Raw genomic sequence first — 27,198 nt, 5'->3', positions numbered from 1 at the left:
GATTCACCAGGGGCCGGGGTCCCCAGCCGCTTCTCTGGCTCCAAGGACACCTCAGCCAATGCAGGGCTTCTGCTTGTCTCTGGGCCGCAGCCTGAGGACGAGGCTGACTGTCACTGTGCTACAGACCATGGCAGTGGGAGCAGTTCCTGATACTCACAGGGTCTCAGAGAAGGAGGAAGTGAGACAAAGACCTCTGGACCCACAGTCATGGTCTGGAGCTACTTTTCAGAGAATCTTACCTGGAGATACATGCAGGGGCACATAATATGTAGGAAGGTCTGGGTTCTTTTTAATATATTATTTATTTATTTATTTATTTATTTATTTATTTATTTATTTATTTATTAGCAACACGGAGAGACAGAGACATAGGCAGAGGGAGAAGCAGGCTCCCTGTGGGGAACCTGATGCAGGACTCCATCCCTGGACCTGAGAACACAACCTGAGCTGAAGATAGATGCTCCACCGCTGAGCCGCCCTGGTGCCTCAGAAGGTCTCGATTCAAAAGACAAAAGAGAAATACTAAGGGGATGTCTGCAAAGTGACACCTCCTTGGACATCTGAGGAAGACAGGAAGAGATGAGGAATCAGAGCCCAACAGCACACCCCCTTGAGGTCTGGAGAAGATGGACAGGGATAAATACTGTGTCTGCAACTGAACCTGCCACCCAGCAAATATTCATCCACAGTCAGTTCTATCATCTCAGTCCGTGAAGTGTGACCTTTGTCACTCCTGATGTACCCACAGCTGATACACTGTCTATAACTCTGGTCACAGACAGTCTCCTCTCTCTGAACCAGAGACACGTGAATTTGGACCAGATCCTGCAGACTCTCCCTGACAACACCCCCACCCCCTCCCTCCTCTTCTCCCCTCTGCTCCCCTGTCCCTCAGGTTTGTCTCTCCCTCTCGTTCTTCAGGTCTGAGCTCCGTCTCCACCTCAGGATTTCAGAGAAAACCAGAAATGATCTTGCTGAAGGTTCCAGTCCCCAGGGCCTATCTATGGGGAGGAGAATGACCAGAAATTAGGATTGCATGTGAAACCCTACATTCTCCTTCTGTTTCTGTCACTCGGCAGCACCTGCCTGTCTGATTCAGAGATGTTGTTACAGGGCTGCTCTCATATGAGTGAGTCCTCACTGCCTGGATCAATCCTCCCTCAGGGAAAAGGGCTTTGAGACACAGACCTTGAAATCCGGGCTCCAGGACCTGAGATAAAGGAAAATCCCCCAGTGTATTGAGAAGGCTTAGAAGAGAATGAGGGCCACTTGGCTAAATTTTAGGTCACGTGTGCACCAACATGCAGACACATACACATTCACACTCACAGGTGTCTCATCTCTGGTTGTATATTGTCCTGGGCTCTGCAGTTTTTGGGCTTCTCCACCCATTAGGCTAATCTGTGCTCACCAGCAGTCTTTGATGTCACAATCTCCAGAAGGCAAAATCCCTAGCCCCAGGGAACACAAGGGACTGTGGTCCTGTCACCTGGGCAGCCAGGATATTCTCTGAATACCTGTTTCTTGGGACAACGCTGATCCTCAGGATTCCTAGGGAGACTCTCCGTCCCCACAGGCAGCTCAGCCCCCCACCATTTCTGGGCTCCAATCAGCACCTGAGGCCGATTAGTACATTGATTCTGGGACCCCAGCCTCAGGGCTGATCCACCAGAGGTCAAGGCCCCCAGGGATGTGGGACTCACCCTCCCTGTGCTCTCAGGGCTGGGCTGTCCTCCAACAGTCTCACCATGGACTCCTCCAGCCTGGCTGGACCTCTGTTAAATCATCTGTTCCAAGTCAGGACCACAGGGTCTGTGACCTCAGGAACTTGGCCTCTCATCTCCACTCTACACCACTCACAGGGGACCTTGACAACAACCCTGGGTCCAGGTGCTTTTTGCCAATAGAAATTCGTTCTCCTACTCATGGGGGGCTGAATTAGCAATTGCTCTGTCCTGCACATGCTGGACACAGGCCCCAGCTGTGCCCACCTTAGATATGAGTGGGACCCGGAATTTCTCATCCAGGAAGCTCGTCTGTGTATGGGAATTCCCGCACTCAGATGGCTGCGAAGTTCATACAACAGAGTCCTCATGGGGACTCATGGGCACCACTTCAGGCTTTCCTGCCTGCATGATCAGACCCATGACATAATCATAAGGTTAAAAAAAGAGACAAATGATTTTATAAAATGTTTATAAATGTCTGTTTAAATGAAAGCCAAAATCATTCCTTCTTTTAAAATGTTTTATTTATTTATTCATTAGACACAGAGAGAGAGAGGCAGAGACACAGTCAGAGGGTGAAGCAGAATTGCCGCAGGGAGCCTGATGCAGGTCTCGATCCCAGGAACCTGGAATCATAACCTGAGCCATGGCAGATGCTCAATCACTGAGCCACCAGGTGCAACTGCACTGAGGTTTTAAATGCCACTTCCATCGTTATTCTCCGTGCAGTCCGCGCAGATCTGTGAACAATATACTCGTAATTCAACCTGCGTCTTCACAGTGACATCATCATTGAGTCTTAGCCAATGCACAGTGAGAAGATTTTCTTAAAAAGAACATTCATCCATTTTATGTGCACAGTTGGTCTGGGGGGTGACCAATAGGCAATCTCTTCCTCTGGATTCTTGTCAGAAATTCTCCAGGTGTCACATCTTCCTGCTAAAACACCCTGCAGGTCTGCCCCTTGTGCTCGGAGGTCAGTGACACACACACAACCTCATACGGCAGGGCTCCTGCGGACCTGTGTCCATGTGGGGGAGGACAGACCCTAGGAGGGAGTCACTGCCCACAGGGTGGGGAGAACTAAAGTTTAAAACAGGTGAAAACAGTGAGAGATGACAACGATGTTCAGTGTGTGACCTTTCCAGGAAAGCACACGAGGGCTTCCACCCACAACCTGGAAAATCTCACTCCCTGGGTCTTCAGTATTTCTGGAAACTCAGAGAAGGAGAGGGCTGCAACCAGGGTCATCATATAAGAGGAAGGTCTCAGCATCCTGTGCAGAAGAGGCCACTTGTACACGGCGACCCTTCACTCCTCTGGATGTGACAGTGATGTGAGACGAATTGGTGTAGCAACACCACCTCAGTCCTGAGTGGCCCATGAAAAACCAAGGGATCCGTGGTAGAGACGGACAGAGAGAGAGGCAGAGACACAGGCAGAGGGAGAAGCAGGCTCCCTGCACAGAGCCGGATGGGGGGTCTGAACCCAGGACTCCAGGATCATGCCCTGAGCCAAAGACAGACGCTTAACCACTGAGCCACCCAGGAGTCCCTCACACTGAGAAGTGAGAGTGTAGCCTAAAATCTATGCCACAGTCATGGGAGACCACATGCAGGGAGACTTGTCCAGATCGTAGGAGGAGAGTGGACAGAGCTCTGGAGACAGGACCTGTGTCCTATGGGCAACTGATCCCCATGTCATGCAAGGTGAGGTGGTGTCAGGATGCCTGAAGGCGATTGAGGCATATTTATGAGGGGTCAGGCTTGATCAGAGCTGGGAACACCACCTGGCACTGACTGTGGCCTCTGCTCAGGACTCACAGCTGGGACTCCCTGAATCACAACCCAGCCCCAAAGAGCCCCTCTTCTGCCAACCCCCTGACATCCTCAGGCAGAGGGACCTGACCCAGGGCCAGGGAGGGGTCAGAGAGCTGGGGTCTCATTTGCATGGGAGGGCCCCTCCCTCTCTCAGAGGATGAAGAGGGGAAGGGAGAGATGAGGGGAGGCTCTGCTCAGCTGAGGGGCCACTGAAGACAGGATCAGTGATGACCTCCACCATGGACTGGTCCCCTCTCCTCCTCACCCTCCTCGCTCACTGCACAGGTCACTGGATGTGGTACAGGGGGAGGGGTCCTGGGAGGACATGTGGGGTCCAGACTCCAGCATCACCCTGTCTGTTTCTCTCCTTCTTGCAGGTTCCTGGGCCCAGTCTGTGCTGACTCAGCCGGCCTCAGTGTCTGGGTCGCTGGGCCAGAGGGTCACCATCTCCTGCACTGGAAGCAGCTCCAACATCGGTAGATATTATGTGAGCTGGCACCAACAGCTCCCAGGAACACACCCCAGAACCGTCATCTATGGTAATAGTAACCGACCGTCGGGGGTCCCTGATCGATTCTCTGGCTCCAAGTCAGGCAGCACAGCCACCCTGACCATCTCTGGGCTCCAGGCTGAGGATGAGGCCGATTATTACTGCTCATCGTGGGACAGCAGTCTCAGTGCTCCCACGGTGCTCCTGGCCTGTGGGGAAGTGAGACAAAAACCCACTTACGCATCTGCAAATTGAGTGAGCCCCCCAGCAGCTGCCTGCTTAGGCTCCCCCTGGGTTTCTGCTGATTCTTCAGTTGATGCCCTGAGCCCAGGTGCATCTTGGGGACCTCCAGGAGTGGCGTTTGCTTCATCTCTAACCTCAGAGTCACTCAGAGTAGCCCATTATGCACAGAGGGTGTCAAAGGAAAGAGAAAGTTGTGTCCTTGTGATCAGGGACAGGTTCTTTTAGGCTAGTGTACATTCACTTGTTATCTTCTGATTTCTCAGTAAAAGAAACACTCTTAGGTCGCGAAGCTATCATGGTCCTTCATCCCCATCCCTGTTCTGCTGATGCACATGTCAGCTCTTTTTGCCCCTGGGAATATTAATGCCTTAGCTTCAACCAGAGGACGAGTTCTTATTATTTGATGATTCCATGGAACATATAAATCAATGCACACTCAGAAATATAAAAGGTAAAAAGTAAAGCTTTCTAGAGAAAAATCCCCATGTGAATGTTTATGGAAACTTTATTCATAATCAACACACTTCAAAGCAATCACAAATCTGTGCACTTTTTTTATACCAGCTTTTTATAAAATGACCAGATTTGAAGTAATGAAGATTTACTCAAACTTGATATATAGTCATAGCGGGTGATATTAGTCAACATTTAAAGAAATAAGTTTTTAAGTTCAAAAACATGCATGAATATTAACTGCACATTTCTTCAGGATGAATAACATATAAAAGGCTAAATTCCACATCATGGGAATTTCATTGTATTTTGGTAGAGGCGGGAATCTAGAGGTGGTAAGGAGGCCAGGGATTGACAGCAGATGGAGGAAGGAGGAGGGTGAGTGTGTGCGGTGACTGTATTTGTGGCGATATCACTCTCCTACAGGGCACTGTGATGGCATCCACACCACACTGCTTTGTGGTCACAGCTCAGTAAACTGTACCCCAGAGCCACAGCACCTTCATGCAGGCAGAGAATGTCCTCTAAGAGTCTGGAGTCCGTGACGGAGTTCACAGCGGAATATCATCCCATCCACTTCCACAAGGAGGTGTGACCCTTTTCCCCAAAAAGGGGAGGACAGGATGCTGGAGACCTGAGGAAGATTGAACAGGAAGTTTGAAAAGGGAGCAAAGAAACTGCACCTGAGCCCCTTTGGATGACAGAGTGTGTCCCCTGTTTTGAGGGCTCAGTCCTTGTGATGTGTCGGGGCCAGGCCTGGAATTGAACTGTGATGTCCACGGTCACAGATGATGGGAGACATCATTGTGTCTTCAGGAACAGAAGGTCCTGTGTTGTGAGGGTCTCGACCTCTCTATAGCCAGTGTGGAGATCGGACCCGCCCTATGGTTCTGGAGATGATTGCCCTAGGTCCTTCAGCTACAACACAGGACAGTTTGAAAACTAAGGGTATATTATATATAAACCTGTAAATTATAGCACACACCTGGGGTCACAGAGAGAGATCATCATAGAGACAGAGCAAAGCTGTAGCCTCCCTACCAGGAGTGTGGACAGAGGCTCAGCTGACAGAGAAGGAGCTCATGTGAGAGAGAGAGACAGAGAGAGACAGAGAGAGAGACCAGGCCTCGAGGACCCACCTTGGAGTCCATGGGGGAGGCATCCCTGATGTGTTTGTCCATGTGCTCCCTGCCCTGGGGATGGTCCTGACCCTGAGACTCACTCTGATCCTGGAGAACCAGTGGAGCAGTGGGGACAGTTGGAAACAGTCCACAGGGAGTAGCCACAGCAGGGGGTTATGAGCCATTTGGGGTCACGAGGTGCAGCCTCAGGAAGGCTGGGTGTGACCTGGGTGTGGCCTGTCCTCCATGCACAAGGGGTGGGGACCTATAGCACTAGAGGCAGAGGGCTCTGCTCTGGAATCCTCTTCCCTCATCTCAGCAAGTGTGGACCAGGACTGGGGCAGCAGGAGTCTTGGAGCCGGTCCCTTGGGTCCATTGGATGCTGTGCATCCCCTGCCTGAGTCTGGGCCCAGGTCCCACCTGCTTTCAGCCCCAGAAACCCTGATCTCAGACGGGTCCTCCCAGGCCCTTCCCATTACAGGCACCAGGAGAGGAAGTGGGAGTGGGGAGCAGTGACCAAGATGATATTCTCCTCCCTCTGGGGGCTGAAAGGTTGAGAAAGAGCCCCCAGTGCTGCCCCCCCATGGCTCAGATCCTAGGGATGTGCAGGTCAAGGCAGAAGTTGGGGTTCTTCCCCACCCCACTTCTTCATGACGTCCATGTCCCAGGCACTGCAGCCTAACCTTAGACATTCAGCTCATGCTCCTCCATGACTCCTCATCCCACTGGGTTGTAAAGGTCTGCAAAGCCCCCAACACATGGTCACTGGCCTCAGCTCTCATGGAACATTTTTATGCAGGAGGCGATGGGCATGTGTCGTGTCATTGACACCTGGCTCACCTCTGGGGACTTGGAGCAGAGGGGAGGACTAACATCCCCACACACTGCAGGGATGCTGCAGGGAAGGCCCCCTGAGCCAGTCTGGACTGAGGGACGCTGCCTCCTGGACTCCTGTCCCTGTCCTGCACCCAGGGAATGGGTCCAGGGTACCAACCCAGGCTCCTGTCCCCCTACACAGACACATACACCACAGGGCCTGCTCACCAGGGCTGCATACCTGCCTTAGGCTGTGGGCACTGATCCTGATGCTCAAGGTCAGGGTCTCCCATTTCTTACCCAGGAATTCAGTGTTTGTGCTCCTTCCCCAGATCTTCTACTCCTTCATGCACAGAGAAGCCTCTCCCTACCTGACACTCCCCTGCAGCGACAGCAGCATCCTCTCAGGGGCTCCTCATAGCAGAGACCCCAGTTCACACAGTCCTCTTCCCCCTTTTCTCCCTGCCTTCTCCTGCGACCACAGCCACTGGCATCTCCTCCTGCTGTGCTCCTGCTTCAGGTGCTCTGCTCTGACACCTGGTTATCTTCAGTCCTGCCCTGTTCTGTCCCCCCTCCTATCCCCTGGGGCCACAGGTTCACCAGGTGGTGATGATTCTGTTAAATCACTGCCTTCCAGGATCCCTGGGTGGAGCAGTGGTTTGGGGCCTGCCTTTGGCCCAGGGCGCGATCCTGGAGACCCGGGATCGAATCCCACATCGGGCTCCCAGTGCATGGAGCCTGCTTCTCCCTCTGCCTGTGTCTCTGTTTCTCTCTCTCTCTGTGACTATCATAAATAAATAAAAATTTTAAAAAAGAAAAAAAATCACTGCCTTCCATCTTGGTTTGAAGATCTTTATGCATTGTTTTTTTTTTTTTCTTCTATGACTCTTTGTGAAGAACACCACCAGTCCTGTCTTGAGATGAATATGAAAGACCCTCCTCTGCGGAGCTCCCTAAATGTTCCATGAGTTAGGATAGGCTCAGTCTTGTGCATGATTTATGTTTTGTAGACATTCCCCTGCTCACAGGAGTGCTTTATTTTGTGAGGACTCTTCCCTCCATGTGGGAAGCTCTCAAATCACAGACCCTGTATCCTTGTTCTTTACAGCAGACCATGCAGGGTGCTCCACCCAGTCCTTCAGGTCACTGGTGAGTGCTGGGGTCACAGTTCTGGATGTTACCTTCAGAACACTGAGGACCCTGAAAGGGACATGTAATCAGCAGGGGGCACTGTGCATCCCCTGGGCCCTGCAGGGGGACCCTCATACCTGGGGGAACCCCCCCTGGCCTCACAGTTGGGCACAGGCTGAGCTGCCCCCTGTGCCTCTGGTGAGACCCAGTAGCCTAGTGCCCTTAGGGCCCTGCAGAGTCTTCTGGGCAGGGTCCTGAGGGGTTCCCACAGATGCTCCCTCTACCCTTCCTATGTCCACTCTGAGCAGTCCCTGCCTTCTGCATCCTCTGTCCCCTGTTTTTTGGAATCACAGATGGAGTCTGAGAGAGACTGGAAGGGGTGACAATTTGCATAAAGAGCACTGTCATTTGCCTGGAGACTGTAGGGAGAATTAGACAAGCTTAGCAGAGTGCAGCTCCATTCTTGGGATAGGGAATTTGTCAACATGGCCTGGACTCCTCTCCTCCTCCGGTTCTTGTGTTTCTGCCCACGGAGGGACATCATCTGTCTTCTGGGGAAACTTCCCCGATATTAACATCCCCTGGATACTCCCACCAAAAAAACCCCAACTCTTGGGAGTTTGTGTATCTACAGTTTCCCTGTCCTAGCCAGGGCTGGCCCAGCTGGCCCCCCACCTCCCTCTGCATCTCCAGGAACAACAGCCAGACTCACATGAACCATGAGAAGTGGCTTCATTGTTGCCGGCTGCTACATATACTGGTTCCAACAGAAGCCAGGGAGCCCCCTCTGCTAGTATCTCCTGAGGTTCTACTCAGACTCAGATAAGCACCAGGGCTCAACGTCCCCAGCCCTGCTCTAGATCTGAAGACACCTTAGCTGAAGCAGGGCCTCTGCTCATCTCTGGGCTGCAGCGTGAGGACAAGGCTGACTCTTACTGTACAATCTGGCACAGTGGTCCTGGTCACAGGGACACACACAGAGGAGGACGTGGGGCAACACCTCAGCCTCCCTATGGCCTTGTACTCTGTCTCTCAATTTAACAGAACTTGAATACACACTAATTTTCCTGGAAGTAGATTCTGGATCACAATATCCTTCCTCCTAGTTTTCTATTTACACCTTTCTGAAGACACAGAAGAAATAAAAACTGATAAGAAAGAGATACAGAAATATTGTTAGTGATCCAAATTGAAAAATTAGCCTCGGTGTTCATCGAAAGTTGGATTGATAAAGAAGATATGGTTTATGTATATAATGGAATATTACTCATCCATTAGAATTGACAAATACCCACAATTTGCTTCAACATGGATGGTACTGGAGGGTATTATGCTGAGTGAAATGAGTCAATTGGAGAACGACAAACATTATATTGTGTCATTCATTTGGGGAATATAAAATACAGTGAAAGGGAATAAAGGGGAAAGGGAAAAAATGAGTGGAAATATCAGAAAGGGAGACAGAACATGAGAGACTCCTAACTCTGGGAAAGAACTAGGGGTGGTGGAAGGGGAGGAGGGCGGGGGGTGGGTGTGACTGGGTGACGGGCACTGAGGAGGCACTTGACGGGATGAGCACTGGGCGTTATTCTGTTTGTTGGCAAATTGAACACCAATAAAAAATAAATTTATTAAAAAAATAATTGTCAAAACTTGAAAGTAACCAAGATGTCCTTTAGTAGATGAATGGATAAATGAACTGTGGTACATTGAGATAATGGAATATTATTCGGTACTAAAAAGAAATGAGCTATGAAGCCATGAAAAGATATGAAGAAAGCTTAAATGCATATTACTAAGTGAATTAAACCAATCTGAGAAGGCTACATACTATGTGATTCCAACTATATGACATTTTAGTAAAGGCAAAACTATGGAGAAAATAAAAAGATCAGTGGTGGCCAAGGTTAGAGGGGGGAGGGTATAGAGTATTTCTAGAGCAATGAAAATTCTTTGTAGGATAAAATGATGATGGGTACCTGTCATTCTACATTTGTCCAAATTCATGGAATGTTCGCTCATGAAGAGTCAGCCCTAATGTAAACTATGGGCTTTGGGTGATAATAATGTGTTAGTGTAGGTTCATCAATTGTAACAAATGTACCATTTATATGGGGGATGTCAATGGCAAGGAGGGGTTATGCATGTGTGAGACAGGGAGAATATGGGAAATCTTGGTGCTTTTTACTCAGTATTTCTGTGAAAATAAAACTGTTTTAAAAATAGTCTATTAAAAATTAAATTTAAAAAAACATCTTGGTAATATAACCAATGTTTCCAGTTATATCTTCTTATAAAAAAACAGAATCTTAAAACCTTGTTCTAATAAATATACTGTCATAAAAGTATAAGAGTGCTCAATGACAGATGGTGAGTTTTGCAGGGATCAGGTATGGAGAAACATTAGTTTCTTTTCTTTTTTTTTAAGATTTTGTTTATTTATTCATGAGAGACAGAGACAGAGAGAGAGAGAGAGAGACAGAGAGAGACAGAGAGAGGCAGAGACACAGGGAGAGGGAGAAGCAGGCTCCATGCAGGGACCCGACTTTGGACTCCATCCTGGGTCTCCAGGATCATGCCCCAGGCTGCAGGCAGTGTTAAACAGCTGAGCCACCCAGGGCTGCCCAAATAGTTTCTTTTGTTCAGGAGTGAAGCAGAGGTCACTGTCCCACAGGGGGAAGGCACTGAGGACCTGCTCCAGAGCCAGTGTAAACCAGAAAGGGTTTGGGCTCCTCATTTGGAGTAAGGAGTGCAGGGCCTGGCTTCCTTTGAGCCAGCACTGGGGGGTTCACCACTGATTTGTGTTCTCTGACGTGGTCAGGATCTCTCCTGGCCTGGTAGAGACTGTCAGGTCCCCAATCTCTTTGTCCTGTTAAAATCCTCAACTACTGATTGGTTTTCTGTTGTTAGTTTGTTTGTTTTGTATTTCTTTTTAAATCTTAGGTAGATCTGCAAGATGTGTGATGGGAAAGGAGAGACACTAGGACAGCGATCCCAGAATACAGCTGAGGACTAAAATGACTTCTCTTGTGTCAGGAAAGACACAAGACTTGTGACAGTCTCTCACTGTCTTTCTTTCTTTCTTTATTCTTTCTTTCTTTATTCTTTCTTTCTTTTCTTTCTTTCTTTTCTTTCTTTCCTTCTTTCTTTCTTCTTTCTTTCTTTCTTTCTTTCTTTCTTTCTTTCTTTCTTTCTTTCTTTCTTTCTTTCTTTCTTTCTTTCTTTCCTTTTCTTCTTTCAACATCCTGGACACCCTGTAGCTTTATCTGCTCACACTTCGTCCCACTGATGGGTTACCTGGGTACCACAGACCCTCTAGAACAGAGTGCATCAGCATGGTCCTTCAGAGATGAGCAACACAGCCAAGACAGCTCTCCCCAGGGACAGCCTGCATCACCATAGAGCCAGTGGGGGTTGGGGTTTCTGTCTGCATCTTCCAACTTTGCGAGGGGCTCCTGGGCCCTGGGTTCTCCACACCCAGTTTCCAATCCTGATGCTCACCAGTGACTCCAGACTTTCCCAGTCAGAAAGGATTCCTCTGACCTGGGAAGCCTTGAGGATGCCTGAGACAGGTTCTAGGGGTAGCTCAGGGCTCCCTTCAAGGTGAGGGAGGCTGGCTGATTACTGTGACTCCCCAGTTAATTCAAGATGAACTATATTTCATACCCTGTGGGAGAGAACAGTGATGTGACAGGATGCACCACAGGGGACACAGTGATCTTTAGAGTGCCCTGGTAGGCCTGCATCAGTATGTCCTCTCAGAGGTACAAGCACTGCCCAGAGGAAGCTCCTGCCTGACTCATGTAGGATCACTCAGGACACACAGGGGGCGCTGCCCTATGAATTTCATGCCCCTGAGGACTCCTAGGGACTTGGGTGATTCTGTCTCCAGTCTATCAATCCCTCTATTCTGCTCTGGCTGCAGATCCTGCCCCCCTCCCCGGTCTGCCCAACAGGAAAGTCAAAAGGACCCTGGGGAAGGCCTGGGGTAATGTGTCCAGGTGGACACCCTCAGGGTCCCTTGCTTAAACTATGACTTCCAATTGTGCTCTTGATGAAATAGGCAGTAAAGCCTGAGTCCTTTGTCTGCTATCATTTCAGTAGTTATTTCTTATTGGACTTTCTCGTTTATGTCACTACTTTATAGTTATCTATGGAAATAGATAAAGTTTGTGTTCTTAGCTTTTCCCATTCTTTCTTTTTTCTTTGTATGAATATCATTCCTCATCTCAAAATTTGATAGATGTGAAATTACCTATTGTTTTCTAAAGTGTCAGGGATGCCTTAGTTTAATTGGAAGATCACGAGTATGATTGTTTTTTTTCTGATATGAGTTCAGGCTCTCAAACATGAAGAGAAAGGAAAAAAGAACATGCATGATTTATCAAACCAACGATTTACAAGTAGTTGCAAAATGAATGGCAGGCATTCTAGTATCTAACACTTGGGCAAACATGAGCCCTGAGCCTCATTTTCCCCTGTTCCTGGAGACTTCTTATGCTCCTGCCCGTCCTCCTTCTCCAGGTTCCTTACCCAGCCTTCCAGGACCATCTGATCCTCAGCAGAACACAATGGGAAATGGAGTTCAAAATGGTCCATGAGGCTCACTTGTTCACAGAGTGTTGGGTTCATTTCTGATAAAGAGACATCCTTGGTCAGCTTGCCCTGGACTACTGCAGACATGGTCCCTGATTAACGAAGAGGAGAGCACCATCGTTACATCTGTCATATGGACTCTGAGATTCCCAGTGTCCTCATGGCTGGAGGAGTGACTGCTAAGATCCTCCAAAGACACAAGGAGCAATGTCCCTGGGGAGGGAAGAAAATGTCCCAGAGAGGGGTTAGAGTTGAGGTGATTTAGAGGCTGGGCCAGGAGTTGGAGAATGTATCTATCTCCTCATACAGCTGTCAGGATTCTCAGAGAGGAACTTTGGGATGTAGGTCACCAGGACATAGGTCGTTGATTTGGAGAAAGATGTCTTCCTGCCAGTCTGTGTCCCAGGTCACCCTGCAGACATTTGTGTGTGTGAGATCCCAGCATCTGCCCCTTTCAAGTTCTCCTAAGTGACTTGCAGGTGACCGTGGGGCAGGGAAAGAGAGGAAGCTAATTTGCATAAAGCACTTGCTTATTCTCAGAGGTCTGGAGTCATGAAAAGATCCAAGGACACCCTTCTCCAGCCAAAGAGCCTGTGGAGTCCATCTCCATTGAGGGTCCCCACCATGGCATGGATGGTGCTTCTTCTCGGACTCCTTGCTTATGGCTCAGGTCAGGGAAATGGACTCTGCATCTGTTGGGGGCACAGAGAAGCAGGGATTCATATGACTCTTGTCTTCCATAACAACACTTTTCTCTCTTTTTGGTTTTAGGAGTTTATTCTCAGATTGTGGTGACCCAGGAGCCATCACTGTCAGTGTCTCCAAGAGGGACAGTCACACTCACTTGTGGCCTCAGCTCTGGGTCAGTCACTACAAGTAACTACCCCAGCTGGTAACAGCAGACCGCAGGCAAGGCTCCTAGCACAGTTATCTACAACACAAAAAGCCACCCCTCTGGTGTCCCTTATCACTTCTCTGGATCCATCTCTGGGAACAAAGCTGCCCTCACAATCACAGGGGCGCAGCCTGAGGATGAGGCTGACTACTACTGTGGTATACAGGATGACAGTGGGAGCAGCTACACTTACCCACAGCATCTCAGATAAGGAGGAAGTGAGACAAAAAAAACCCTGGGTCCTTTTCTCTGGTCCTTTTCATTGAGAAGCTTCTGTGGAGCTTACAGTCATGTGTATGACAGTGATGCTAAGCACAGTGACAGAGACATATGAGGGGGTGGTCCACAGTCCTGGGGCCATAGCTCCCAAGCAGGGACACAAGGCCAGTGAATCCCTTTTCTGGTGACCTCAATAGAGCATATTCCTCGGGGATGCTGGCATGAAATGGTGCCTCCCTGTAACTCTTTCCTTTCTTAAAGACAATATCCATAGCCCCTCTAAACTGTTAGATAAAATGTTTATTAATACTAAAATCTTAACATCACTAATACTTTCTTGCTCATAAAATGTGTAGAATAGATGAAATCCATACAGATGACAGCACACACCAGCCTACTATGTTTTAGGAAATATTACACTTCTATTTATATTTTTTCTTTTTTCTAAGATTTTATTTTTCAGGAACCTCTACATCCAGCATCGGGCTCAAACCTACAACCGAGATCAAGAATCCCACCCTCCAGTGAGTGAGCTAGCAAGGAACCCCTATAGATGCATATTTATTTTTTTCAAAAATTTTATTTATTTATTCAGGAGTGCTGCACAGAGAGAGGCAGAGACATAGGCAGAGGGAGAAGCAAACCCACTGTCGGGAGCCTGATGTGGGACTCCATCTCGGGACTCTAGGATCATGCCCTGAGCCAAAGGCAGACGCTCAAACTATGAACCATCTACGCATCCCTAAATGTATACTTTCAACAGAGACAATATTTTATGTATTTATCTGAAAGAGAGAGATGGCATGAGATAAGGGGGAGCTGAGGGAGAGGGACAAAGGATTCCTTGCTCATCAGGTAACCCTATGCTGGGCTGGATATCAGGACCCCAGCATCATGTCTTGAGCTGAAAGCAGATCATTAACCACCTGAGCCACCCAGCCATAATAATTTTTTAAAAATTATTTATTTAAACTCAATTTGTCAACATATAACACAAGTGCCCATCCCATCAATGCCCTCCTTAGTGCCTGTCACCCAGTCACCCTGTCCCCTACTCTCTTCCCCTTCTGCAACCCTTTGTTTGTTTCCCAGAGTCAGGAATCTCTTATGGTTTGTCTTCCTCCCAAACTTTCCACCACCCAGTTTTGCTCCTTTCCCTTAGAGTCCTTTTCGCTATTTCTTATATTCCACATATGAGTTAAACCATTTGATGATTGTCTTTCTCCAATCGACTTATTTCACTCAGCAAAATACCTTCCAGTTCCATCAGGTCAACATAAATTGTAGGTAATTCATCCTTTCTGACGGCTGAGTAATATTGCATTGTATATATCCCCTTTATCCATTCATCTGTCAAAGGATATGGTGGCTCCTTCCACAGTTTGGCTATTGTGGACATTGCTGCTATGAACACTGGGGTGCAGGCATCCCATCATGCCACTACATCTGGATCTCTGGGGCAAATACCCAGCACTGTAATTACTGGGACATAGGGTAGCTCTATTTTTACCTTCTTGAGAATCCTCTGGACTGTTTCCCAGAGTGGCTGTAACAGCTTGAATTCCCACCAACAGTGCAAGAGAGTTCTCCTTTCTCCACATTCTTTCCAACATTTGTTGCTTCCTGTCTTGTTAATGTTAGCCATTCTCACTGGTGTAAAGTGGTATCTCATTGTGATTTGACAACAAGTGATGTGGAGCATTTTCTCATGTGCTTGTTGGGTCGCATGCAGGTCTTTGGAGAAAAGTCTGTTCATGGCTTCTGTCCATTTCATGATGGATTATTTTTTCTTGGGTGTTGATTTTTAAGCTCTTTATAGATCTTGGATATTAGCCCTTTATCTTATATGTCATTGGCAAATATCTTCCCACATTCTGTAGGCTGTCTTTTAGTTTTGTTGACTGTTAATGTTGCTGCGCTGAAGCTTCTTATCTTGATGAAGTCCCAATAATTCATTTTTGCTTTTGTTTCCCTTGCTTTCTTATATGTATCTTGAGATAAGTTGCTGTGGCCAAGTCCATAAAGCGTGTTGCCTGTGTTCCCTCTAGGATTTTGATGGAATTTTGTCTCACTTTTAGATCTTTCATCCATTTTGAGTTTATCTTTGTGTGTGGTGAAAGAGAGTGGTCTAGTTTCATTCTTCTGCATGTGCATGTCCAATTTTCCCAGCACCATTTATTGAAGAGACTTTCTTCCAGTGGATAGTCTTTCCTCCTTTGTCGAATATTAGTTGAACATAAAGTTGAGGGTCCACTTCTGCGTGGACATTGCTGCTATAAATATTGGAATGCCAGTGTCCTGGCATTTCACTGAATCTGTATATTTGGGGTAAATCCCCAGCAGTGCAACTGCTGGGTCGTAGGGCAGATCTATTTTTAACTCTTTGAAGAGTCTCCACACAGTTTTCCAGAGTGGCTGCACCAGTTCACATTCCCACCAACAGTGTAAGAGGGTTCCCTTTTCTCCACATCCTCTCCAACATTTGTGATTTCCTGCCTCGTTAATTATCCCCATTCTCAATGGTGTGAGGTGGTATCTCATTGCTGGGAAAATTGAACATCCACATGCAGAGGGAGGAAACTAGACCATTCTCTTGCAACAAACACAAAGATAAACTCAAAATGGATGAAAGATCTAAATGTGAGACAAGAGTCCATCAAAATCCTAGAGGAGAACACAGGCAACACCCTTTTTGAACTCAGCCACAGTAACTTCTTGCAAGATACATCCATGAAGGCAAGAGAAACAAAAGCAAAAATGAACTATTGGGACTTCATAAAGATCATAAGCTTCTTCACAGCAAAAGAAACAGTCAACAAAACTAAAAGACAACCTACAGAATGGGAGAAGATATTTGCAAATGACGTATCAGATAAAGGAATAGTATCCAAGATCTATAAACAACTTATTAAGCTCAACAGCAACGAAACAAACAATACAATCATGAAATGGGCAAAAGACATGAACAGAAATCTCACGGAGGAAGACATAGGCACGGCCAACATGCACATGAGAACATGCTCCGCATCACTTGCCATCAGGGAAACACAAATCAAAACCACCATGAGATACCACCTCACACCAGTGAGAATGGGGAAAATTACAAGACAGGAAATAACAAATGTTGTAGAGGATGTGGAGAAAGGGGAACCCTCCTGCACTTTTGGTGGGAATGTGAATTGGTGCAGCCACTCTGGAAAACTGTGTGGAGGTTCCTCAGAGTTACAAATAGACCTGCCCTAAGACCCAGCAATTACACTGCTGGGGATTTACCTCTAAGATACAGATGCAGTGAAACACTGGGACACCTGCACTCCGATGTTTATAGCAGCAATGTCCACAATAGCCAAGATGTGGAAGGAGCCTCGGTGTTCATCGAAAGATGAATGGATAAAGAAGATGTGGTCTGTGTATACAATGGAATATTACTCAGCCATTAAAAACGACAAATACCCATCATTTTCTTCAACGTGGATGGAACTGGAGGGTATTAGTCTGAGTGAAATAAGTCAATTGGAGAAGGACAAACATTATATGGTCTCATTCATTTGGTGAATATAAAAAATAGTGACAGGGAATAAAGGGGAAAGGAGAAAAACTGAGTGGGAAATATCACAAAGGGAGACAGAACATGAGAGACTCCTATCTCTGGGAAATGAACTAAGGGTGCTGGAAAGGGAGGTGGGCGCCGGGTGGGGGTGAATGGGTGACGGGCACTGAGGGGGGCACTTGATGGGATGAGCACTGCGTGTTATTCTATATTTTGGCAAATTTAACACCAATAAAATAAATTTATAAAAAAAAGAAAAAAAAAAGAAGCTCCTGCTGCTTCTTAGCAGGTGGCCCATAGAACTATTAAAAAAATAAAAAGAAAAGAAAAATGAGATCCTGTTGTCATGGTTGTCCTTTTCTCTTCCCATAGAATGTCACTTTTATAAATTTAATGTTCAGAACAAAGGGACCATCTCAGCAATTTTAGAGCCCTTCTCAGGGTGGACTCTGCCCTTCCAGCTGTCAGAGCAGAAACCTCCTCATCTCTCCCAGGCCTCTGCTCTCAGGATAGGCCAAGGATCAGTGCATCCCAGGTATGAGGCACTAGGCTGTGGGGATGCTGGTTGAGAACCAGGCCCAAGAGGAATTTCTGGCCCATAGCTGTGGACTTGACACTCAGTTGTGACATCAGGGTTGTGGTTAGGAATGGGGGATTTGGGGTCCTGAAAAGTTGTAAAAACCCTGAACCTGCTCAAGGGACACTGGGTGAAGTAGTCCTGTGGACGTGACTTCCTATAACTGACACCACTCAGGACCATGGGCATCCTTGGAGGGCCTGTTCCTGATTCCCCAGTTCCTGCTTGCAGCATCCTCTCCTCTGGTACACAGTGGAGCTTTGCAAGAGTCTTGGGTAGAGGAGGATGGCTTGGATGTCTAGGGAGGAGGAATCTGAGTATTTGCGGCAAATCCCTTTGCCTATGAAGCTGTTGTGAAGCCTCAAATGTAGAATTCACCTTTTGTGGAGGGAAGAGCAGCAAAATGGGAGTTAATATAGGAGGAGCTCTCTGGGAGTAGCGCTGAGTTGGGAGTTACCACAGCCTTGACTGAGCTTCCAGGCTACAGCCTGACTTTCCTCCACGGACTTTGTCAGGTTGTCCTCCTTGACAAGATACTCACAGGTCTCAAATAAGGAGGGAGTGAGACAAATCTCTGGACCCAAGGATCCTGTCTCTGAACCCCCATTCAGGAAGAAACTTTTCTGGAGAGACTGAGCAGTGTGGTCTCTGCTGCACGATGAGCTGTCCTTCCACAGGAAACAAAAACATTCCAGTAAAGTGCATAGCCTGAGAGAAAATGGAACATTCCAGGAGACACAGACAAATAACATAAAAGAGCCCAAGGCTCCTCGCCACTCAATGTGGAGAAGATGAACAGGAAGAAACACCATGATCCAGCTGAACGGGCAGACTCCAAACATTCTTCCACACTCAGTTCTATTATCTCATTCCATGGAGTGTGACCTTGTGTCACTACTGTTATATCCACAGGGGATACATTGACCATAACGCTGGTCACAGACACAGTCTCCTCTCTCTGAACCTTCTCCACAGGAACTCGGACCAGATCCTTCAGGCTCTCCCTGACAACACCCCCTCTCTTCTCTTCCCCCTCTATTTTCCTCTGTCCTTTGACTTTGGTCTCTCCCTCTGGCGCCTCAGGTCTGAGCTAAGTCTCCACCTCAGGATTTCAGAGAAAACCAGAAATGATCTTGCTGTAGTTTCTAGTCTCAGGGGTCCAACTCTGGGAGGACAATGATAGGAAAATTGAGTTGCATGCAACCCCTCACATTCTCCTTCCTGCTCTAAGATCTATCTCATTGTTGTTTTTATTTGTATTTCCCTGATGGCAAGTGATGCAGAGCATTTTCTCATGTGCATGTTGGCCATGTCTACGTCTTCTGCTGTAAGATTTCTGTTCATGTCTTTTGCCCATTTCATGATTGGACTGTTTGTCTGTTTAGTGTTGAGATTAATAATTTCTTTATAGATCTTGGATACTAGCCCTTTATCTGATTCGTCATTTGCAAATATCTTTAAGTTGTCTTTTAGTTTTGTTGACTGTATCCTTTGCTGTGCAAAAACTTATCTTGATTAAGTCCCAATAGTTCAATTTTGCTTTTGTTTCTTTTGCCTTCGTGGATGTATCTTGCAAAAAGTTACTGTGGCTGAGTTCAAAAAGGGTGTGGCCTCTTTTCTCCTCTAGGATTTGGATGGAATCTTGTCTCACATTTAGATCTTTCATTCATTTTGAGTTTATCTTTGTGTATGGTGCAAGAGAGTTCTCTAGTTTCATTCTTCTGCATGTGGATGTCCAATTGTCCCAGCACCATTTATTGAAGAGGTTGTTTTTCTTCTATTGGATAGTCTTTCCTCCTTAGTCGAATATTTTTTTTTAATTTTTATCTACGATAGTCAAACACAGAGAGAGAGAGAGAGAGAGGCAAAGACACAGGCAGAGGGAGAAGTAGGATCCATGCACTGGGAGCCTGACATGGGACTCGATCCCTGGTCTCCAGGATCGCGCCCTGGGCCAAAGGCAGGTGCCAAACCGCTGCGCCACCCAGGGATCCCTTCTTTGTTGAATATTAGTTGACCATAAAGTTGAGGGTCCACTTCTGGGTTCTCTATTCTGTTCCATTGATCTATGTGTCTGTTTTTGTGCCAGTACCACACTGTCTTGATGACCACAGCTTTGTAGTACAATAAGAAATCTGGCATTGTGATGCCCCCAGCTATGGTTTTCTGTTTTAAAATTCCCCTGGCTACTCGGGGTCTTTTCTGATTCCACAAAAATCTTAAAATAATTTGTTCTAACTCTCTGAAGAAAGTCCATGGCATTTTGATAGGGATTGCATTTAATGTGTAAACTGCCCTGGGTAACATTGACATTTTCACAATATTAATTCTGCCAATCCATGAGCATGGAATATTTTTTCATCTCTTTGTGTCTTCCTCAATTTCTTTCAGAAGTGTTCTATAGTTTTTAGGGTATAGACCCTTTACCTATTTGGTTAGATTTATTCCTAGGTATCTTATGCTTTTGGGTGCAATTGTAAATGGGACTGACTCTTTAATTTCTCTTTCTTCAGTCTCATTGTTAGTGTATAGAAATGCCACTGACTTCTGGGCATTGATTTTGTATCCTGCCACACTGCCAAATTGCTGTATGAGTTCTAGCAATCTTGGGGTGGAGGCTTTTGGGTTTTCTATGTAGAGTATCATGTCATCGGTGAAGAGGGAGAGTTTGACTTCTTCTTTGCCAATTTGAATGTCTTTAATGTCTTTTTGTTGTCTGATTGCTGAGGCTAGGACTTCCAGTACAATGTTGAATAGCAGTGGTGAGAGTGGACATCCCTGTCTTGTTCCTGATCTTAGGGGAAAGGCTCCCAGTGCTTCCCATTGAGAATGATATTTGCTGTGGGCTTTTCGTAGATGGCTTTTAAGATGTCGAGGAAAGTTCCCTCAATCCCTAAACTCTGAAGAGTTTTGATCAGGAATGGATGCTGTATTTTGCCAAATGCTTTCTCTGCATCTAATGAGAGGATCATATGGTTCTTGGTTTTTCTCTTGCTTATATGATGAATCACATTGATTGTTTTATGAGTGTTGAACCTGCCTTGTGTCCCGGGGATAAATCCTACTTGGTAATGGTGAATAATTTTCTTAATGTACTGCTGGATCCTATTGGCTAGTATCTTGTTGAGAATTTTTGCATCATGTTCATCAGGGATATCGGTCTGTAATTCTCCTTTTTGATGGGGTCTTTGTCTGGTTTTGGAATTAAGGTGATGCTGGTCTCATAGAATGAATTTGGAAGTACTCTATCTCTTTCTATCTTTCCAAACAGCTTTAGGAGAATAGGTATGGTTTCTTCTTTAAACGTTTGATAGAATTCCCATGGGAAGCCATCTGTCCCTGGACTTTTGTGTCTTGGGAGGTTTTTGATGACTGCTTTAATTTCCTCCCTGGTTATTGGCCTGTTCAGGTCTTCTATTTCTTCCTGTTCCAGTTTGGTAGTTTGTGGCTTTCCAGGAATGCGTCCATTTCTTCTAGATTGCCTAATTTATTGGTGTATAGCTGTTAATAATATGTTTTTAAATTGTTTGTATTTCCTTGGTGTTGGTAGTGATCTCTTTCTCATTCATGGTTTTATTAATTTGAGTCTTCTCTTTCTCCTTTTTAATAAGGCTGGCTAATGGTTTATCTATCTTATTAATTCTTTCAAAGAACAAACTCCTGGTTTTGTTGATCTGTTCCACAGTTCTCTGGTCTCGATTTCGTTGAGTTCTGCTCGAATTTTAATTAACTCTCTTCTTCTGCTGGGCGTAGCGTCCATTTCCTGTTTTTTCTCTAGCTCCTTTATGTGTAAGGTTAGCTTTTGTATTTGAGTTCTTTCCAGTTTTTGAATGGATGCTTGTATTGAGAGGTATTTCCCCTTTGGACTGCTTTTGCTGCATCCCAAATATTTGAACGGTTGTATCTTCATTTGACCCTTTCATCTTTTAGCAGGATGGTCCTTAACCTCCACGTGTTTGAGGTCCTTCCAAATTTCTTGTTGTGATTTAGTTCTAATTTCAAGGCATTATGGTCTGAGAATATGCAGGGGATGATCCCAATCTTTTGGTATCAGTTCAGACCCGATTTGAGACCCAGTATGTGGTCTATTCTGGAGAAAGTTCCATGTGCACTTGAGAAGAATGTGTATTCAGTTCAGTTTGGATGTAACGTTCTGTAGATATCTGTGAAATCCATCTGGTCCAGTGTATCATTTAAAGCTCTTGTTTCTTTGGAGATGTTTTCCTTAGAAGACCTATTGAGTATAGAAAGAGCTGGATTGAAATACAAGTATAAGTGTATTATTTTCTAACTATTTCTTCACTTTGGATATTAAATGATAGATATTTTGGCAGCTCCCACATTCGGGGCATATATATTGAAGATTGTTAAGTCCTCTTGTTGGATAGATCCTTGAAGTATGAGATAGTGTCCCTCTTCATCTCTCACTACAGTCTTCGGGGTAAATTTTAGTTTATCTGATATAAGGATGGCTACCCCTGCTTTCTTTTGAGAACCATTTGAATGGTAAATGGTTCTCCAACCTTTTATTTTCAGGTTGTAGGTGTCCTTCTGTCTAAAATGAGTCTCTTGTAGACAGCAAATAGATGGGTCCTGCTTTTTTATCCAGTCTGAAACCCTGCGCCTTTTGATGGGGTCATTAAGCCCATTCACGTTCAGAGTTACTATTGAAAGGTATGCGTTTAGTGTCATCATGATATCTATTAAGTCCTTGTTTTTGTGGATTGTTCCACTGAACTTCTTCTTAAAGGGGAATTTTAGAGTCCCCCTTAAAATTTCTTGCAGAGCTGGTTTGGAGGTCACATATTCTTTCAGTTCCTGCCTGTCTTGGAAGCTCTTTATCTCTCCTTCCATTTTGAATGAGAGCCTTGCTGGATAAAGTATTCTTGGTTGCATGTTCTTCTCATTTAGGACCCTGAATATATCCTGCCAGCCCTTTCTGGCCTGCAAGGTCTCTGTGGAGAGGTCTGCTGTTACCCTGATACTCCTCCCCATAAAAGTCAGGGATTTCTTGTCTCTTGCTGCTTTAAGGATCTTCTCTTTATCTTTGGAATTTGCAAGCTTCACTATTAAATGTCGAGGTGTTGAACGGTTTTTATTGATTTTAGGGGGGGTCTCTCTATTTCCTGAATCTGAAGGCCTGTTTCCCTTCCGAGATTAGGAAAGTTTTCAGCTAGGATTTGTTCAAATACATATTCAGGCCCTCTGGCCCTTTCGGCGCCCTCGGAAACCCCAATTAAACGTAGGTTTTTCTTCCTCAGGCTGTCGTTTATTTCCCTTAATCTTTCTTCATGGTCTTTTACTGTTTGTCTCTTTTTTCCTCAGTTTCCCTCTTTGCCATCAAGTTTTCTTCTGTGTCACTCACTCGTTCATCCACCTCGTTAACCCTCGTTGTTAGGACTTCTAGTTTGGATTGCATCTCATTCAATTGATTTTTAATTTCTGCCTGATAGGATCTAAATTCTGTAGTCATGAAGTCTCTTGAGTCCTTTATGCTTTTTTCTAGAGCCACCAGTAGCTGTATAATAGTGCTTCTGAATGGGCTTTCTGACATTGAATTGTAATCCCGATTTTGTAACTCTGTGGGAGAGAGGACTGTTTTTGATTCTTTTTTTTGAGGTGAGGTTTTCCTTCTAGTCATTTTGCTCAGTGCAGAGCGTCCAGAAACAATTTGTGTTGGGAAAAGGAGAAAAAGAAAGGAGAGAAAGAAGGAAATGAAAGAGAAAAAGGAAAAAGAAAAAAGGAAGAAAAAAAGAAGAAAAGGGAAAGAAAAAGAAAGAAAGTAAAGAAGGGTGGGGGAAGCAAACAGATATCAAAAAGCAAAGAAAACAAAAACAAAAACAAAATCAATAACAAACCAAACAAAAAAAAAAACACGGGGGAGTATCTTCTGATTCTGTACACATTAAGTCCCTTGAGTTCCCCTGTAACTTGTCCTCTAGTTGGTCTTCTGGGGGAGGGGCCTGTTGTGCTGAATTTCATGTGTTAGCACTTGGGGGAGTTGCTCTGCCCCTGCCCCTGCTCTGCCCCTGGTGCAGGGTTCAGTGGGGCTTGTTTACCCTGTGATGCCCCAGGAGGAACAACCACAGTGGCGGTGGCCACCTCCCCAAGCCCTGGAGTCAGCTCCTACAGTAACTATGGAGCTCTCTGTCCCAGGGGCCTGGATGCTCCGTGGGCAGGGCCGGTGATCTGCTCAGCTCAGAGCAGGAGCGTCCTTGCTGTCCTGGGCCCTCCTGGCCTCTGCCTGTCCCAGGGGGAGGCCAGATGTTGTGCTGTGTTGTGGCATCCTGTGCTCCTGGGCCTACGCTGTTGGAATCGTGCTCCTGGCCATGCAGCCCCCTCTGCAGAAGCCGCCGGAGCCCCTCCTTGATGCTCTCGGGTCCAGCGTGCACGTTGCAGTTCTTTAGGGAGCTCGGTGCACTCTCCCTGGGGCGCAGTTGCTCGGTTAGTGTCCCAGGGAGCCTGAGAGCATACCCGCCCTCCCGGGGTCCTCCTCTAACTCCTTGCGAGTGCCTTTCCGCCCGGGAAGACTAGTGAAGCTCCTGCTTCTCTGGCACCGGGCTCTCCTGTCCTGCGGGTGCTCACCCCAGCCTTAGCCCAGCTCCTTGAGGGGCCCCTCCCCCTTGGATGCCTTTTGTTTCTTTATTTCTTTTTCCCCATCTTCCTACCTTGATAGAAGTGTGAGCTCTTCTCACTGTAGCTTTCCAGCTGTTCTCTCTTTAAATCTCAGGCCGATTCGTATATTTTCAGGATGATTTGAAGGTTATCTAGGTAATTTGGTGGGGACAGGTGATTTGGGGATCCTACTCTTCCACCATCTTGCCCCCCTCAATTGCTTTTGGGTTTTCTATGTAGAGTATTATGTCATCGGCAAAGAGGGAGAGTTTGACTTCTTCTTTGCCAATTTGAATGCCTTTACTGTCTTTTTGTTGTCTGATTGCTGAGGCTAGTACTTCCAGTACTATGTTGAATAGCAGTGGTGAGAGGGGACATCCCTGTCTTGTTCCTGATCTTCGGGGAAAGATTCCCAGTGCTTCCCCATTGAGAATTATATTTGCTGTGGGCTTTTTGTAGATGGATTTTTTTTAATTTTTATTTATTTATGATAGGCACACAGTGAGAGAGAGAGAGAGAGAGGCAGAGACACAGGCAGAGGGTGAAGCAGGCTCCATGTACCGGGAGCCCAACCTGGGATTCGATCCCGGGTCTCCTGGATCGCGCCCTGGGCCAAAGGCAGGCACTAAACCACTGCGCCACCCAGGGATCCCTAGATGGCTTTTAAGATGTTGAGGAATGTTCCCTCTATCAGCAGGGTCACTTTTTGCCTATCCTGGGACCTGCAGCTGCTTAGTCCCAGAATAATTCTTTTTCCTTCCTGGTTCCTGCCCTGAGGCCCTCGTGAGAGGCTCTGAGTTGTGTGCTTCGCACTGAACAAGAGGTGGCTTTGACGTCCAGTCCCCTAGATCTGTCAGCCATGAGGTCTGCACATACACGTCTACACAGGTCTGAGGACACTTGAATGTGCTATGTACTGGAAGTTCCTTCTGAGGCTCCAGGCCAGCTGTCACCTCACAGTCAATAGAGGGCTGGACTAACATATGGCCACAGCCTTGACTCTCACCTTACAGGGGACTTAGGTCCATGTGCATGAAGGGGGTTTAAACATTGCACTTACTTTCTGTCTCCTCCCTAGAATCAAACAGTAGCACCCCTCCTGGTGTGCAATGGGTTTTCTCTTCACTGAGTTACTCCATTCAGGTCATTTCATAGTTGAAAGTTGACTGTATTTATTGTTGAAGAAATAATTATGATTAGAATTTTTCAAGTTTTGAGGATCCCTGGATGGCTCAGTGGTTTACCACTGCCTTCAGCCTGGGGTGTGATTCTGAGGTCCCGGATTGAGTCCTGCATTTAGACTCCCTGAATGGAGGCTGTTTCTCTCTCTCTCTCTCTCTCTCTCTCTAGTGAATAAATAAATAATTTTTTTTTACAAAAAGAAGTTTTCATTCATGGCGTAATTCACATTTCTTATTTCGTAAAATGCCCATAGATAAAAGTTCTAAATTCTACTACAATTGATTGATTGAGGACTGAGAATACATATAGTCATACTTAGGAACCACACAATGTGTACATCCATCTCTACTTGTAGTTCCAGAGAATAATTAATGGACACATTTCTAGTTTGCACTGTGAAGTCAGACAGGATGTCTGGGTCCTTCTGTGAAGAGACGGGGAGCTCAAGGCTGCCTGGTCACTGCTGTGACCCCTCCTTCCCTGTTCTCACTGTCAGGAGGTTTCCCATGAGCTGAGTCCCCCTGGATGTGAGCCCTACTTCAGGGACAACTATGGGCCTTTGCAGCCTCAGAGCGGGGCTTTAATGATTAGGTTGTAGGTCAGGATGTTCATGGGCTTCCTTCCCTGCATCCTCCTGTCTAGCCCCCTCTGTGGAGAACAGGAGAGAGACCCCTAAACCGGTCAATTTGAGAGACCCTTCCTCATGGCTTGAAGCTGTTGGACTTCTCCAGGGGTGGAGTGTGGATGTGCCTGAGGAGCCCCTGCTCAAGGATGTGGGTGGCAGTGAGGGAGACTGTGTGTGTGGGGGGGGGTGCCAGCAGATCGGTAGATCTCAGGGTTTGCTGCATGATGTCCTGCACATGTCCCACCTCCATATCACTACTTTCTGTACTAGTCACAGGCAAAGGGCAGCTGGGGACTCTCCTTCTCTCTCCTCATATGTTGAGTGTCTTATCAGGATGGGTCTAATCCTAATACACACTGATCCCTGATCCCCAAGCACTCACACCTCCATATGCTCCTCCTTTCCACACCTCCTGATATGAATCTGGAGATTGTTAAGGTAAGTACTTTGCTGGTTCAGTGGTGGCTGGGGCTCCATGGCCAGTTCCTACCATGACACAGCCCCTTTGTCCTCAGCCATTCCCTGCACATATGTAGTAAATCCTCCATCTCTCAAGAAGAGGCCAGGGCCCCTATGCATGACTGCAAAGGAGATGCAAGGAGAACAGTTGGGGTCTTTACCCTCATATCCTTTAGGGATACAGAATGTCAAAGCTGAGGCAGCTAAGAGATAAAATACCTTTATGAGTTTCAGCAGGTTCTCTGCCCATTTCCGGTGCTATGTGTCCCTCAGTCTGAAAGCCATTAGGAAAACTGGGTGAAATGTATTTTAGGGGCAGCCCAGGTGGCTCAGTGGTTTAATGTTGCCTTCAGTCCAGGGCCTGATTTTGGAGACCCGGGATCGAGTCCCACATCAGGTTTCATGCATGGGGCCTGCTTCTTCCTCTGCCTGTGTCTATGCCTCAATCTCTTATTCTGTTTCTCTCATGAATAAATAAATAAATAAAATCTTTAAAAAAAGAAATGTAGTTAGACATCTCTAACACATTTTTGCCTTTTTGTGTATATACATAAAATTTCAACACACAGAAACATACGGAAAATGGGAATAAAAATATACCCTCTTCCATCCCCTGCATTTAAGAACAAAAAGCTGGACATTTGTACTATAATATGTCCCATCTAGCTTGTAAAACTTC

General features: G+C 46.4%; 1 gene segment (V, D, J or C); it reads left to right on the top strand.

The window, feature by feature from the left end:
• Positions 1-3,755: 3,755 nt before the first annotated feature.
• On the top strand, positions 3,756-4,256 carry LOC129520443 (immunoglobulin lambda variable 1-40-like; the record flags this gene model as incomplete). The annotated part of the segment is given in 2 exon segments: positions 3,756-3,832; positions 3,925-4,256. Coding segments are annotated over 2 exon segments (390 nt in total), but the record flags the coding sequence as incomplete, so codon positions are not given.
• Positions 4,257-27,198: the final 22,942 nt, after the last annotated feature.

Source organism: Nyctereutes procyonoides, unplaced genomic scaffold (assembly GCF_905146905.1).
Source record: "Nyctereutes procyonoides isolate TBG_1078 unplaced genomic scaffold, NYPRO_anot_genome, whole genome shotgun sequence".
Taxonomy (NCBI): Eukaryota; Metazoa; Chordata; class Mammalia; order Carnivora; family Canidae; genus Nyctereutes; species Nyctereutes procyonoides.
The sequence above is the reverse complement of the archived record's forward strand: the minus strand, read 5'-3'. Positions and strand labels throughout refer to the sequence as shown.